This window comes from Endocarpon pusillum, assembly GCF_000464535.1.
Source record: "Endocarpon pusillum Z07020 unplaced genomic scaffold scaffold3643, whole genome shotgun sequence".
Lineage (NCBI taxonomy): Eukaryota > Fungi > Ascomycota > Eurotiomycetes > Verrucariales > Verrucariaceae > Endocarpon > Endocarpon pusillum.
The window spans coordinates 230,608-246,400 of NW_006916345.1; the positions used below are offsets into that span (position 1 = coordinate 230,608).

The 15,793-nt window shown below is 49.4% G+C and overlaps 6 protein-coding genes across 6 annotated transcripts; 2 read left to right on the plus strand and 4 right to left on the minus strand.

The window, feature by feature from the left end:
- Positions 1 to 247: 247 nt before the first annotated feature.
- On the plus strand, positions 248 to 967 carry EPUS_03505 (uncharacterized protein; the record flags this gene model as incomplete). Its single annotated transcript, XM_007804861.1, has 1 exon — positions 248 to 967. The coding sequence occupies one exon, from the start codon at positions 248 to 250 to the stop codon at positions 965 to 967; it is 720 nt and encodes a 239-aa protein (XP_007803052.1).
- A 3,206-nt stretch (positions 968 to 4,173) lies between these two features.
- On the minus strand, positions 4,174 to 5,219 carry EPUS_03506 (Autophagy protein 5; the record flags this gene model as incomplete). Its single annotated transcript, XM_007804862.1, has 2 exons — positions 4,174 to 4,959; positions 5,118 to 5,219. The coding sequence occupies 2 exons, from the start codon at positions 5,217 to 5,219 to the stop codon at positions 4,174 to 4,176; spliced, it is 888 nt and encodes a 295-aa protein (XP_007803053.1).
- A 3,377-nt stretch (positions 5,220 to 8,596) lies between these two features.
- EPUS_03507 (uncharacterized protein) lies at positions 8,597 to 9,196 on the minus strand (the record flags this gene model as incomplete). Its single annotated transcript, XM_007804863.1, has 1 exon — positions 8,597 to 9,196. The coding sequence occupies one exon, from the start codon at positions 9,194 to 9,196 to the stop codon at positions 8,597 to 8,599; it is 600 nt and encodes a 199-aa protein (XP_007803054.1).
- A 47-nt stretch (positions 9,197 to 9,243) lies between these two features.
- EPUS_03508 (uncharacterized protein) lies at positions 9,244 to 9,633 on the plus strand (the record flags this gene model as incomplete). Its single annotated transcript, XM_007804864.1, has 2 exons — positions 9,244 to 9,489; positions 9,556 to 9,633. 2 exons carry the CDS (start codon positions 9,244 to 9,246, stop codon positions 9,631 to 9,633), a joined length of 324 nt encoding a protein of 107 aa, XP_007803055.1.
- Positions 9,634 to 11,423: 1,790 nt separating this feature from the next.
- On the minus strand, positions 11,424 to 12,593 carry EPUS_03509 (uncharacterized protein; the record flags this gene model as incomplete). The annotated part of the gene is made up of 3 exons (XM_007804865.1): positions 11,424 to 11,462; positions 11,522 to 12,070; positions 12,120 to 12,593. The coding sequence occupies 3 exons, from the start codon at positions 12,591 to 12,593 to the stop codon at positions 11,424 to 11,426; spliced, it is 1,062 nt and encodes a 353-aa protein (XP_007803056.1).
- A 377-nt stretch (positions 12,594 to 12,970) lies between these two features.
- On the minus strand, positions 12,971 to 13,483 carry EPUS_03510 (uncharacterized protein; the record flags this gene model as incomplete). Its single annotated transcript, XM_007804866.1, has 1 exon — positions 12,971 to 13,483. One exon carries the CDS (start codon positions 13,481 to 13,483, stop codon positions 12,971 to 12,973), a length of 513 nt encoding a protein of 170 aa, XP_007803057.1.
- Positions 13,484 to 15,793: the final 2,310 nt, after the last annotated feature.

Below are 15,793 nucleotides of genomic sequence, written 5' to 3' on the forward strand. Positions count from 1 at the left end.
GCGCTGGGGTAGCTCGCTGCTTCTAGTTGCGCTGGCCGCAAAGCAACAACTGCACTACTGGTCCCGCCCGCGTGCCACGTTACAAACAGAAATAAACCCTCCTTCCGCCTCGTTATTCTGTTTCCTTCCTTCACGGCTCACCCAGTCTCCCTCACCTGACCGTCACAGTTAATCATCACCCTCGGGTACCGTCCTCACCTGAAAGGCTTTGACACTTCATCACTCGCTTGAAGAGAAGTCGACCATCATGCCTGCTGCCGTTGCAAAACCCGTTCTCCCTCCACTCCAGACTCCAAAGTCTTCGACATTCCCGTCTGAGATCTTGAGTCCACTGCCCAGTTCTCTCAGTACCGTCAAACAAGAGGAGGACATGAGAACCCCAATTACACCTCCTGTTGCCTACACCGACTTTCTAAAAACCCTCACGCCAGTCCTCTCCACTGCTAGCCCGAGAAGTGCTTTACCCCGGAGTTACTCCTTCGAATCATCTTCTGGCAAATCGACACCCACCAGCGAACCTTCGACGGCCAACTCGGGCAGCTTCCCATTCTCTCGCCGTGATACCCATAAATCTCCGCCTGCTTCTGCTGCTACGGTCCCTAAATCTCCCTTCACTCACCACAGATCTGCTCGCTCTCCGACCGATCTCAGACGCATACGCATACCACCCTCACCTCTTTGCTCCCCTGGCAACGACTCGCCACGGAGCGCTTCAATCAACGCAATGCGATCTCCATTTTCACCCGCCGATTGGGCTCTCGACAGCAACGGTACCAGATACTTCGAAACACCAAGAAGTGCTTGTGTACGGCCTGTCAGCGTTCGATCTGTCGTTACGAGGACTGTGACATACAAGAGAACACCGCCCCTTGAACCTGCTCCAAAGGGCAAGAAGAGGAAAATGAGCGAGAAATCGATGTCACCACAACCGGTTCTTGCGACAACACCACCGACAGCTGTGGCTTAGTCGTTTCACCTTTGATGACCTTGCTTCAACATCTTCTTATTCATTTTCGGCCAAACCTGGCTCACCATTCTATACCTCGGCATATCCTATCATCCTCTTCCGCTCTATGGCAATCATCAGCTCTGTTCACTATATCTTCGCACTTCGACTTTGGGCATATTGCTCTACGACCGTCTCATTTGTTCATACGATACCAGCGGGGAAGTGCGTTCAGGCGTTGAATCATTTTGATTACTCGCCTCGTGGGTCTGTTATTCTACAAGCTGGCAGGAATAAGCATTAAAACTTGGCTGCCACATGAAGTGTGCTGTTTAACGGAGAAAAAGAAAGTTCTATAAGCACTAGCCGTGTCTGCCACACTAGGGTGGATATCATAAGATCGTGGGAGTGAAGATGTAGATTGGAGAGAGGTTGAGTGATGATGAAATCTAGTACACTAACCACATATACGACTCTCTTGGTTTCCTCGTTCCGCGGACGGAGCCGCACTCGGTTTCACGATTTTCCTATGTCAAGTATTCTGTCTTTTCTTCCGGTTTGGGCATTCAAGCCCTGTTCATCCTGTTTTCTTATTTGTCCTAAGTAGCCCTCGGTGGTCATCTTCTCCACCTCAAAACTGACTTTATTGGATCCCACGACGAACTGAGCGATCATCTCTTGGACAGTTCGTCTCTACCATCCAATCCCATCACACAGCCGATGACTTGGTCACGTTTGATTGGTTCATCGGGCATATTTACCGAAATGTCTCAATTGCCACGTCCGAGACTACCCCTCGTTTCTCCTCGTTCTTCCAACCAGATTCTGGGACTTTAATTGAAGATCGGGAAATGAACCTTAATTATGCGCATCATTACCGTCAAGGCATGTACCTGCTGTCAGGACTGTCACCTCAGACCCACCAGACTGATCTGTCATAGGGTAGCACAACGAGTGCATTACCTTCTAATCTCCGGTGACCTACAATATCTACATAGTAGAAAACAGTCCCTCCCGATCCCTCTCATGGCGAACTGTTTACCCAATCAGGCCACGCAGAAGCTATGTAATAAGACAATAAATCCCCCTCCAAGTGTAGGTGTGGGTACTAAGTATGGCTTGCACAGGGGCGTTATCCTTTAAAGCGGCAACAACGGATCGACCCAGCCGTGCGGCCTTGTGATTGGACATTCTATCCCGCCTGCTTGGAACGCTGGCGCGGACGCTAGTGCCCGACCGACACTGGCAAGGGCTGCTCCCGGGCGCTTAAAAGCGATGTGCTGTCATGCCAAGGTGAGCTTGGACCAGCTGATCTTTTCTCCTCCCCTTGTCGTGGTTGCCCTTCACTTGTTCGCTGGAGGAAGGCAGGGAGAGAGCAAGTTCTGTGCAGTGATTAGAAGATAGAGCGAAGGATGCCTGGGCATTACCGAAGAATCGTATTTCATCCATGCTTGCAGGCGTCATATTGCTTCCCCAAGCGAAAGCTGAGGCTCTAAAATACTTACTACGTAGATTTCTGCGGTGCTATCCCAAAATAGCATACCGCTACACCACTATTGGCGCTAGCACTGCAATCCCCCCCCCTCCCCCCTTCTTCAACAGGATTTCAATACTTCTTCCTCCGGTTTTCCTTTCGACCAATCAATCCCCGTCCCCCCCCGTGAGAGATTTCAGCTGCAGCTAAGCGCCCATCTGGCTGGAAATAGATGCAAAAGTTCGTCTGAAATCATGCCCAACGAACCCCGGTCCATCACATAACTACGTAACTATATTGGAGGCAGAGTCATTGAGGATTTCCCGCGTGATTAATCTGGTCACGGAGAAAGACCGAGTGAGGAATCAACGGACTAATTTTCGGCTGATTGCGCAACTTCACCTGCCTAAATCGTCCCAACCGTCGTCGTCGGAGTTGTCGTCGTCGTGATGACTGTCTCTGCCAATGCGGTACGTTACGTTACATTACGTAGTACCAGCCTCTCGTATGTTCTGTGCGCGCTCTACCACATGTAGTTTATACTAGTGGAATAACTAGTTCGTAACTTTCACGTTGCCCGTTCCATACATACTACGTAGTTATTATCGCGACGTATCTACCTCGTGCTGATTGGCGCAATCGAGGACTCTTGGTGTTAATCTAGTTAGCTAGTACAGATCCGGCAACCCTCGCCCATGCGGGAGATGGTAGGAGTATATGACGTTTACTATTACAGCTGCCAGCAACTACACGTAGTATTGTATATTTCTGCTTGCCCCCATCGATTCAGTGTGCTGCCGGGACGAGGTGGAGCTCAGTATCTCTCTTGAGAATGCATGTTGGGGCAGAAACAGGAACCCAGCATCGGAATCGAGATGATGACCCGATTAATGCCAAGTTCTGCCGGTTTGGCTCGGTTTCAATCCCCGCGCGAGATCTTTAGGTCACCCTGTTTGGGATAATGGTCTGCCGGATCAAGAAGTACTAGTTATTACTGGTACTACTAGGAGAGGTTAAGCTGCTCTCTTGTGCATCTCTCAATGTGAGTTGGAGCGCAGTCGGCACTGCATTCGGTAGTTTTATCCAGCATATTTTCTGCAGAGCGGGATGTTTCTGAGTTGAATTTTATTTTCACGCATGCGCATCCCGAGCACCGTTCGTGATAACTATTCAGAATCCAAGATAGCAAAAAGAGTATTATACGTCCAAGAGGGTTGGGTTACAGTATTGATACATTAGAGTTGTGTACGAAGTTGTTAGTAGTAGTAGTAGTAGTAGTAGTAGTAGTAGTAGTAGTAGTAGTAGTAGTAGTAGTAGTAGTAGTAGTAGTAGTAGTCGTCGTCCAGATAGGAAGTCCAAATCCAGCCCATTAGGTGGGAATTCCACAGTCTGGCTTGATCAGACTGTCCCCCCACTCCCAGTGTATTTCGAGTCTACCGTGAGTACTTATCTAGAGGAGATCACCACAGTAGCCCTGGCCATGATCGGGTCCCAGTGTTGCCACTCCTGCCCATGCACCCACGAGCTTCTTCCAGCCGGATCGTGTTGCCAAGGAGCAGTGCTTACCGCTAAACACGTTGCATACTAACAGACGACGCGACGGTATCTAATCCTCAACGGTCCGGGTGTCAGAACTGAATACCCAACAACAGTAGAATCCATTACTGATGACAAGAGCACTCCTACCGCCGACTATCAATCCTCCATATCCAGGTATCAGCTCTCTGATGATGGCTCTTCCGTTCTTTTCATATCAGGAATTCATCACCACCACAACCCCCAACCACCCATCCGTATACGTCGCATTCCTCGCTAGCTCCTCGAGCTGACTGCCCAACGGCACCACAGCACCATGCAGCACCGTCCTCGCCAGTACGGGAGTCCTCGAGCTGGGGAAGAGACTCGGCATCAGGCTCCGCAACGCCGACCCCAGTGTCTGAGTCGTCGTGCTGGTTCTACTAGCACCACCAGCTGCTGAAGGCGTCGAGTTTACTGTCGGCGGGATATGCGCTTGCACGACTTTGATGCTTGCTTTCTCCCCGTCCGGACCGGAGGGGAGGTAGATCCGGATCGGTATATTGCGGAAGTTTTGGGGGAGGAGAGAGTTGTAGATGCGTTTATAGGTCGCCATGTCGTGTGACTGGACCGAGCCCCAGAGGGCTCTGGAGTCGGCGGCGGAGAGGGACATGATTGGCTTGGCTGTGCCGGTGCGGAGGAAGTCTGCTTCTTTGACCGAGTTGATGAATGCGTCGTGGAGCACGGCGGGTTCGGCTGAGATCAAGTTGAGTCCGGATCCGTTTTGAAAGTGGAGGATCAGCTTGAAGGGGAGGGGAGGAGTGGCAGGGTCCTGGGATGAGGAGAGCACGTAGATGTCGTAGAGCAGGCCGATGGGGAGGTGCCATTTCAGGGGAACTGAGTCGTAGGTGAAATAGCCGTCATAGATCGGAGTTGTGGTAGGATCGGCGATCAGGACTGGGCTGAAGAATGCGTGAAGTCGCGGGAGGAGCAGTGGTAGGTAGCAGAGCCTGGGTACTGAGATCTGCGATCTGGTCAGTCTGGACAATATCCATTGAATAGGCTTTCAAAACTGGAAGGACTGCAGGTCAGGATAAGGCAAAGTGGGGTTCGTTGCGTTGCAGAGACGACGATAGATCTTTCCCATCCGGCTGAGGGCTCTCGCTTATATGAGAAGCTTACCAAGTATGGGTCTGATTGATCGTAGATGCGGCATTCAGAAGATGCCAGCCGAATCTCCAACGGAAGACGTCCGGCCCACACTCTTTCTTGCAACACACTCATAACTAAGGTCAGGGTGCTTCATTGCAATTTGTTCTCCATTGATATGACTACACCCGGCATTCAGGGAAGAGAGGGACGTAGATCGACAGGTGAATTTTCGACCCCGACCTGCTTGCCACCTTGCACTCAAGAAGCAATATGCTGGCTCTCGTTGACGATGCACCGTATTTGCATAGTGATCCGCCGGAATGTCAATCTCTAGACTGGTGACTGTAGAGACCTGGTCCTCTCGTAAGTTAGATAACTGCTGGCGTTGCTGACTACTTGAAATGGATGGAAGGGGATGATCCGGGAAGTGCCGCGGTGTCAACGCCCGCCACGTCTTTATATTTTGATTGGTGACTGACTAGCACAATTACAAGAACGACATACCACAAAATGAATAGATACTCATCAGTCCGCTCATTGGGTTCCCAGCTTGCAAGAAGGGAACTTCCATCCGGACTGTTCCTCCGACGTATTCGTGTAATTTATTGGTCTTAGTTGTACTACGTGTCCACAAAGCCAACAAGAACTGGTCCCTCATGCCAGAAATGATCACATCTGCTAGACTCCCAGCTCCTCCCCCGAGGTGATGACAGCCGCAGAATTATTCCCCGATGTCACTCCAATAACGGTCTTTAGTGCTCTACACTCCCGGACATCGAAACCAAAGAATCGGAGCTGCATCAACCCATCTACCGCCGGACTCGGATAAACCTGATGCACGAAACAGAAACAGAAACAGAAACAGAAACAGCCGTACGGCCAGGGTGCTGGCCAAGAGGGCTAGGCTTCAGAAGGAAGGTCGATTCATCTGTTCGTCATGGTCTCCAGAACTGGAATTTATCCTCTCGACAACATGGAAAAGGCCAAATGATCCTTGAATAATATACCGGGGTGGTGCTGATACACTAGAACGTTGCAGCCAAGACAGTTGAGCGGTAGCCCAACTCTTGGAAGGTAGTACTCGAAGGAGTGTGTCTTGAGATTGGGGCAGATGGGTGAAGAAGCTGTTCTTCGAAGCACAGGGGTAAGGATGCGGTGGCTGCGTCGAGCAGAACCTGTTCTCTTCGACTCTTTGCAGCATCTTTCATTACGAACAACAAAGAAAGACCATCTAAGACGGATTTGCATGCCGAGAGAGTGACAAATGTACGGACAAGGACGAATTTGTCGAGCGGCAGGGCTGAATACCCTGAACATAACCGTTACTCTTGATGCCACTGTGAACGTCTACGCGCCACACTAAAGACCAACTAGACTTAAAGCATGGATAATTAGCGAGCGATAGCCCTATGGAACTTCTATTACCGGGATTGTTGACTTTGTATCACCAGAGCGTACAGCTAATCTAGCCTGGCGGTAGAATGTTCCAGGATTGAGACATGCCACTGATAGCCCGGATTGCTTCCCCGAGCTCTGTCACCAAAATACTACCGATCCTGTGTAACATTAACATTATCGAAAGCGTCACCTGTATGCAGTCACCTCAGGCTGTATGCACGGGGAGGCTGAAGAACTTACCCCAGAAAATTCGGCCCCAGAACCACAACTGTTTGTGCCCTGTGAATAGTCCATAACCTTTTGCCCACCTTGTCCTGATTAAATGAATAGCCCACACATACACGAAAGAGGTAGAGCGCCGTAACACCACATCAACCACCCACCTGCATGGACATGCAACCCCCCATCCTCCAAACCACTGAGCAGGGCTCATTTCTTCATGTCTGCGATCCACGACTGCGTCTTTCCTCCATACTGGCTGACTACTCTTGCTGAATGGCTGATCTGATTGCAGGTCCTTGTTAGATGCCTGTAAGATGAACGTTCCCGTGTTCTTGGGTTCATAAAAATCCTGGCATCCCCACCCTCTCGTAAATGCATGTACCGAAGATCGAATGCTGTGCATGTTGCGCCTGTGCTTGTGGATTGTGGTGGAGCATGTACCATGATGGCGCCCTCAGCTATTGGGCATGTCGTATGTAGCACCGCCAAAGTTGAAGCTCCTGGGGGGATGACGTGCGATCCGAAAAGTCTGACCCTGTCCACAGCCTCTGTCACTGCTCGAAACGCGGATGAACTTTTGTCACCGCTCGCCGCCGAGCCCCCACGGGTATGACACCGCCCGCCCGTTCCAAATTAATCATTCCAGGGTACAGATATTTGCAATTTGCAAACGAGCCTAGCAGATGCCTGTAGCTGGGAGAATAGCTAATCGGGGCCTCCGTTTGGCAAGTGAATGCTGCACCGCTGCCGACTTATATAGAAGATCTCATAGTAATCCATCTCGGTTGCTTTGAGCAATTACGAGAATATCTGATAGTAGCATTTTCAATCAGTAATCAACGCTCTTCCCATCGCTATACAGTGCAGTTCTTCCTTCCAGAGAAAATAGCAGGATCCGGAGATCGAATCGAGTATGGCACCCACTGCTGCCCAAGATGTAAATAGGTGATGTCTGGACGACCAGTAAAGCAGCCCGAATAGATGCTGATGTAGATTAGCTGCATATGCACTGGTCAGCCAGGGCTCACACAATCGAATCTCGCCAATTTGCCAGACGGCCCTACGATGCTCGACACTTTCGGAGCCGCATCCTCGAGCGAAGGCTTCGAAGCACGCTTTGTGGCCGCACAGCGGAATGACGCACGTATAGCGTTTGAAGAGGGAAATAAGATAAGAATTATGAAAGAGCTTGCTCTGACTGTGAGGAAAATCAATGGGAGAACGGAAAGTGATAAAAGAATAACCCCAGCAACAAGGCCTTAGTGGAAGCAGAGCGCCGGAACAAGATGGTTTGGCATCTGCACGCCATAGATATGGAGGATTGGAGTGATGCTCAGGGGAGAACGTATCCGTGGTGTACGGGCTAAAATTCACCCTGTTGGTGCTTGCACGCGCCAAAGAACACGTCCAGGAAAGTATCAACGATATTTTCGGTAATATCGAACACGAATTGCTCTTTTCTGAGGGTCCATGCGAGGGCTTTCCCGGAACATGTCGGAGCAAATAAGCCACACTTACCGCTCCCGGTAACAAAGATGGGGCTGTTGAGATAAAGCGCTGCGTCATTCTTCTGAAATCTTCAGTGGCACTTGCAAGTAGAGGGCGGTCCACGTTGGCATTGTAGTAGTATAACAATAGATAATATATCAACAAGAGCATTTAACAAGGGCATCCTTCGGTATCCTTGACGTAGGCAGTACAATTATGCTCCTTGAGCAGTTTCAAATCCAGGCCAAAATAACCACCATTTCAAAGTTGAGAAACCGTCATGGAGAATGACGGCCGAGAGAAAGGAAATTATCCAAGGACGACCTCGTGTTTCCCGGACACGACTCCATCGTGGAATACAGTAAATGCGAAGGCAGGTATAGCCATATCGCAGTGTCAAATCAGATTGGTAATCCCGTCCAACGGCGATCCTGGATGCAGTTTGCGGTTTGGCTATAGAGGCGATCTAGATGTCCCATTGCGGCTGCATCTTTGAGCATTCTCGCAACTTGCGTACCAGCAGAGATGAATTGCAATACACTTCGATCATCCTTGAGCGGCCTGCTCTGATGTGAAGCTGTACAGGGAGCGTCCAAGGAATTCTCAAGAACGGTGACTAGTTGCTTGATCTGGTTGTCATGAAGGACCCTGGCTGGAATGCGCCGCTTGGTGGCTAGGCGTTTGAGTAAATACACCCACTCTGTCCAGTCTCGGTCCTGTGGTGTGATGACCAGACGCTTCTCCGGCTCGACAGGAATAGGAAATTGATACCTGGCAACAAAATCGAAGGCACAGTTGGACAAAACTTCATTGAGCCTTCCAAAGATATCGTTTTGCTCTTCAGAGCTTAGAGACATGGGCAGAACAGGAAATGGCTGATCCTTTGCGGCAATACTTCTTGGAGAGGGGAGGTTTAAGAGCTGATGGGGGCCATCAAACTCGTCCCGGTTAGAGGACTTCCTCTGGGATCGCACATAAGCAACCGGTGTTTGTCCTTCCATGTCGCCTTCTGGTAATCTTGTTGTGTTATGTGCATCGCTGTCTAGAGATGAAATCAAAGACGACCGCCGGGCAGAGATCTGAGTATGACCAGCGGATGGACCGCTCCAGGGATCCCGGTGTGGGACTGGCATTTGCGGCGGAGAATGCCGAACGGGAGCCGCAGAATAGATTCCGCTTGGAGAAAAAGAACCTTGTTGCATTGAGGGAGAGACAGGAACGCTTGAGGGACGATGGCGATCGTCAGCTCTTTCAGATCCCACTTTGGCTGGATAGCCTCCAGGAATTGACACCGGTGGAAAGGTTTGAGCACGGCAGCACGGTGTAGTAGGTTCGACGAAGCTGCTGATGAACGCATTAGAACGGTGTACTCATGCATCACAAGCGCACGGGCAGCGGCACCTCGATTGACTGCCCGGCAACGTTCCCGGGGATGTAGAGGGCTTGTCCATGGCACGCCTCTCCTTTTGAACGAGTGGAGGGCTGTTTGGTATGGTAAAACGCTCAATATCGTCGCAAAAGAGTACAAAACGTGTGTACTTACCGCCGGCTAATAGCTTGGCCTTGATGTGAAGGACCGATCCACGATCCCTTTAATCCTCGGTGCAGTGACATGTGGTTGGAGTTCGTCAAGAAGGCCACTTCAGCGCAGAGCGTAAAGAATGCAGTTCGAAAGAAAGGCAGGAGGACAGGCTCATATCAATTTAAGTATGAGGGGAGAGGAGGAGCGAAATATGACGTCGTTTAGGGTATCCATGTAGACTGGGTTTGAGCATACACACACCAATTGATGAGCTGGGTCCAATACAAAGTGCGGGATGTCGGCTCTGCTGGGCCCCATCGGCCCTGCTCAATGCTTACAGTTTGTAACAGCTAGTAGATGCATCAAAAGGACGCCCCGGTAACCCTACTGAGTCCAATCCCTAGCAAAAATTCAAAGAGCCCTGGTATTTGGGAGCGCTAAAATGCATACCACAATGGGGCGTGAGTGCGAGGAAGTGAAAAGCGGTTCTGGAGCCGAAAGAGCACGCCCCTTGTGGGGAAAATGCTGCGAGCTAAAGGTTGTATTCTGACTTATGGCCTGCGTAATTCAAGCAGCATTCTCCGCACGGATATCTCTGCGTCCTAACATGCGAGGTTGAAATCTCTAAAACCATGTTGTAGTACTGTCAATTGATGCCCAACCGACGAGACGAAGAGCTGAAATAGCTATGATCGCCGCTTTGATATTCGGTAAAAAGGGGCGTATTATTCCTCGTCACCAACCCCTTGGGCCTTGGCAGGATCAACAAGGGAATGACGGTTATCATCCTGATACTAGCTCTAACAGCGATTAATGTCCGGTCAGCTGGGCGATTCTCGTCGCGCCTGGTACCTTCTTACGCGGGGCCGAAGCAATGTGCTAAGTGGGAGTTGATGCATATGCTGTATGCTACTCCCGGGTATTTCGTCATTGTGCCTGAGTCGCGGACAGGATAATTTCGGTTGCAATGCTCACAACTTCTGGCATCTCACAACAGCTCTCCGCTTTGGTCATGGTGGAGTGTACAATAAGTCAAGGGGACATTGAGGTTGGACACGGCTATGATAGACGCAGATCCCAGTGTGGTTGGGCAGCAACGTGTTTGCGCGCTGATCTTTAGTGGACTATGCGGTCGATCTTGGTTCGACAGGGTATGTGGTACTGGGTAAAGGCGGACTTCGAGCGGCGAAAAGCTTTATCACCTGGATGCTCTAGCAGTAGCTCAGGGTCAAAGGTTCCTCGGCTGAGGAAGAGCTCGAGAGTCAGGCGCGTCGGCATCGTTCATGACCGGGTTGAGCTGTTTTGAGCAATTCTAGAGCTGATCGGCATGGAAGGTGATGCGCCAAGCAACGTCTCCTATCTTCGATCCTTCACATTCAGGGCGCAGAGCAAAGAAATCGTGATACCAGAGACCTACGAGTTCAGTGCAGGATGAGACACATCACAAGACAGTTATCTATGCACGCAGTCATTCAAATCGGGCACACGATTCCGCGATAGGCATAAGGAGAGCAACTAATGTTCTTGGACAGTGCCCAGGACCACGGGATGTGCATCTATCTATAGCCTGAGTACGCTTATAAAGGGGAGGTTTAACAGATGACCAATTCTGCTGTATGTCGTGGTTTTGAACCAATGTGGAAACTGATTCATGTACTCTTCAGAGGAACCTATCAATAGAGTTATAGAACACGTGGTGCCACAATTTATCCTTTTGCTCGTTGTCTCAGTCGTTTTGCGTAGTCCTGGGAAATGTCAGCTCGATCCAACTGAGGATTTTACGCATAACATGGATGAGGTATACCTCGCAACTGATCCTGATCCCTTCTTCAATACCAACCCGCGCCTTGTAGCCTAGAATCTTCTCTGCCTTTTGCCCATTGGCATATCTCACACTGCAAGCATCCCTGACACTGCCACGGCTCAAAGTAGCTGTCGTACCGTTCATCCAGGCAAAGCATTCAGCAAGAAACCCTGCAAACCAAGCAAGACCTGCAGGTATCACGATCTCAAAAGGCGGAATGTGCCCAAAGTGTTTCCAAACGGCAAGGCTAAGATCGCGAAACGCGATTGCCTCATTGTTCTGAATGAAGAACGCCTCCCCCGCTGCTGTCATGGTGGATAAGAGGTTCTCCGCTGCCAGGACATGGGCATCTGCAATGTTGCCGACGTACGTGACGTCCCATAGATTGTGGCCATCTCCAATGATGTAAGAAGTTTCTCGGTTGGCAATGCATGCATGAATCGATGGCAGCAATTGGCTGTCACCTTCTCCGCATAGTACAGACGGGCGTAAAACACAGGCCTTAATACCGTCTCCAGAAGATGAAAGTACTAGTTCCTCGGCAAGAGCCTTGGAGAGGTCAGCAATTATTGACGCCACACCACGAGCCTTTCATGACCTTTGATTCACCATATATCGAAGATCTATAGGCCAATGGCCATCTCTCGTCGATGTTCGCGTACTGGAAGCTGACATCGTCTATGACGGCTGTACAGCTGCCAGTATAAACGAAGGCAGCACATCCAGCCTCTTTTGCAGCACGTAAGGTATTCCGCGTGCCTTCCACGTTCACACGGAGAACATCTTTCTCCATGCGCCGAGCATATCGCTCGCTTAGGGGAGGCACTATCCCAGCAGTATGGATGACCACCTGGGGTCGACACTTGGAGAAGACATTCGACAGGCTCTCTGGGGATGTCACATCTGCTTGAGCAAAAGAGAGATCGGAGTCTGTTGCAAAGCCAGTGTCGTTGGAGACCTGGATATCAACTACAGTAATGTGACAACGCGGATGCTTTTCTCTGAGGGCTCGCACTATCGCAGAGCCTAAGAAACCTGTACCCCCGGTGACAAGCACGCTCCCGATTTCCATGAATCCACGTTGCTAAACAAAGAAAGAGTCGAGGCCATAGGGGAGAAATAAGCCAATAAATAACAAGCGAAGGCTGATTAATGATGTATTGCATTGTTCGGAACGAATTCTTGATAGTAGATTGAGGTCCGAAAGAGGACTAGCTTAACTAGTAACCATGGCTATGTGTGTAACCCATTTGAAAAGATGAGAATACGGAAGTGTGACCACTACGTGCAGGGGCCGCACACCACTAATGGGAGTAGATCGCATGTCCCCTTAATAACCCTTTGTCTGTCATCGTAAAGTAGCTGTGTCCTGATTGTAGATTTACAGATTCCAGACCAGGGTAGGCAAAACGCCGCGCAATGCAAGGACAGCATCATACATAGAACAATTTAGTAAACTCGGCATAACAGCATGCCTCCAATCTTCTTTTCCACGCACTCTCTAGCCTCCATCACACCTTTATCCGTTGTGACAAACAAGCACTCTCCAGGCCGCCGTAATCCCTTCACGTAGCCACTCTGCCTGCCCAGAACCAATGTCGACAGTCCCTCTGTATCCATCCATATTCGTCTTGTCGGTTTTGATACCATCTGCATCTTCTCGATTACCGGTTCACTGTTCCAATATTTCATGCCCAGCCATAATCTCCGCGAGGCAACGTTTTCTTGTGTGACAGGCTCTATTTCTGCTGCTTCATTGTTCGGAGCGGGATGGTTGAGGAGAAGGTGTGGCGGAGGTGGAGCTTGACCGCCACGCACGACTGTCGATAGAAATCCTGCATTTTGCAATGCAAGTGCAAGTCGAAGATGTAGAATTGTCGACGGTATTGAAGTTAGACCGAGTCGAGCCTTCGAGGCATTCTGGAGGTGTGAACAGATATTCGCAAGAAGCACCAGCGACATTGTGTATCAGCGTGCGGAAAGGGAGTGACCCGTTCGATAGAGGTAGTACGGTCGTGTTTGATATAAGGAGGAGATTCAGCACTGCACCCTTATTAGCAGAAGAACCGAGGCATTTTCTCGTAACACTACAATAAATCAAGAACCTCTCGGGGAGGCCAATTCCATTATATCTCCGAATGTATATCGTTGTTGCTTCCTTCTTCGTCTCGGACTCCAGACTGTGGTTCGCTGCTAATTGCTTTTGGTAGAGTAGCACCTTGTCGCGCAACTTCAAAGACCAAAATATCTCCGGTTTAGCACACTTTTTAATTCTTGGCATTTACATAATCTGCCATGGTAGCACTTACCAGGGGAAGGGGTAGCTAATGATAAGTATGAGCTAAGGGCCATTGGTAGAGATGACAGCTATTTTGTCAAATGACCATACTAATATGACAAGAGAAGCACATTTTGATCATCCTATGACTATATTTTCAGCAAAATACGGTGTAGATAATAAGATTTCATTGGATCACAGACACTAAGCTGCGTGTCCTTCTACTCTCTCAGTAAACTTACTGTGTTGTTAGCTTAGTCTAAGCGCACTTTGATGGCTCCCTAAGCATTATTTAAAGAGGGCCCGAAGCTTGGCGCCAAAATTCTGCGCAGTTAAGGATCCTCCTCCTTTATACCCCTTGCCTTCTACTACTTATTATTCCACTATCTTTGAACAGAAATAGCTCAAAATGGCCACAGAGATCCCCCGTCGCCGGCGCGCCCCTGCGAACAGCGTATGCTCGAATCCTCCGTCTCCTCGGGCCCCCAGAGCCCCCCAAACTATTCTCGACACTCCGCGGCGTACGAAGCTCCTTGCTGATGCACGAGCTTACGCAGGCAAAATGCCTCGGAAAGAGCTATTTAAGATATATAATGTAGCCCAGAGAACTGGCTATAAGATCCTAAAGCAATGAACTATGCGCCGTGGCCCTGGCGTTCATAATAGAGGTCAAAAGCGAATTTTGGAAGATCATTAATGCGCAGCAATCGAAGCAGTAGAAGATGCTAATTTCTTCTTTGCTTCTTCAAGTCACTATAGGGTAGCAAGGGATATTGGTCTAGCAACAGGATCTGAACGTGCTATTCAAAGAAATATGGCAGATTTTAGTATAAGAACATACCGTGCATTACAGAAGAAATGGCTCCCAGAGCATTCGATTGAAGTACGTAATCTTTGGGCATTTGAACACCGTTATTATAACCTAGAAGACTTTAAAAAGTATCAGTGGTGTGATGAGTCTCATTTTGCTACTAGCCTTTAACGGCAGGCCTTAGTTCATCGTCGCTGTGGCCAGGAGAATCAAGAAAAGCTCTCAAAAACCTAATACAAACTCAAGCGCAAAAACCAGACTATTTATGTCTTTACAACCATCAGTTGGAACTTCAAGGGTACCCTCTACTTCTATACAGGCACAGGGAAAGGCGGGAGGCTTATCCAAGCTGATTATGTAAACATTTTAGAGGAGGTTGTTGCTCTAGAATAGGACGAAAATCTCATTTTGATCAAAGATAACGATGGACCACATGATACGAAGGGCAAGGCTAATAATAAGGCTAAGCAAGCCAAGATCAAGCTTAACATCAAGTGGCAAGCTCAGCCTCCTAATTCGCCAGATCTCAACCCTATTAAGACCATTTGGCGCATTATCAAGCAGCGTTTGAAGAATAGGGGGGTCATCTTCCAAACTGAGGCGCTGAAGGCTGCTATCCAGGAGGAATGGGATAAAATCAGCATTGAGGAGATCAACAATGCTATCTCTACCATGCCAGATAGAGTAACTTGTTTGCAAGAGCGTTTTGGGAAGGCCATACCCTATTAGAGGGAGTAGATAGAAATGCAGAATCCTTAACTGCACAGAATTTTGGCGCCAAGCTTCGGCCCCTTCCTGCTAAGCAGTGGGCATCTGCCTATAGTTTTGCGACATAATCTCATCATTTCGTACTTCTCATAATAAGTGTACATCTTTCCACCTGCCATCCAGTCTCTAGAGCAGCCGCTTCTCTATTCCTTCAGCTCTTTGCCCAGGCGACCTAGCGTAAGCGTCCTGCATGTACAGTCAATGATATTGACTACTTACCAGACCAGTAATGTGCCATCGTGCAGCTGGCTGATCAGGTGGAAGTGTATTGTGGTTGTTAGGGTTGAGATATAGTCTACATTTGGGCTGGACGATCTAACGATGACCTCTTGAGACTCTCGTCGACTCCATCTAAGGTCAAATTGTAGACCGGATGTCACGTGATATCTAGCGCTGCAACAAACGCTACTGGATT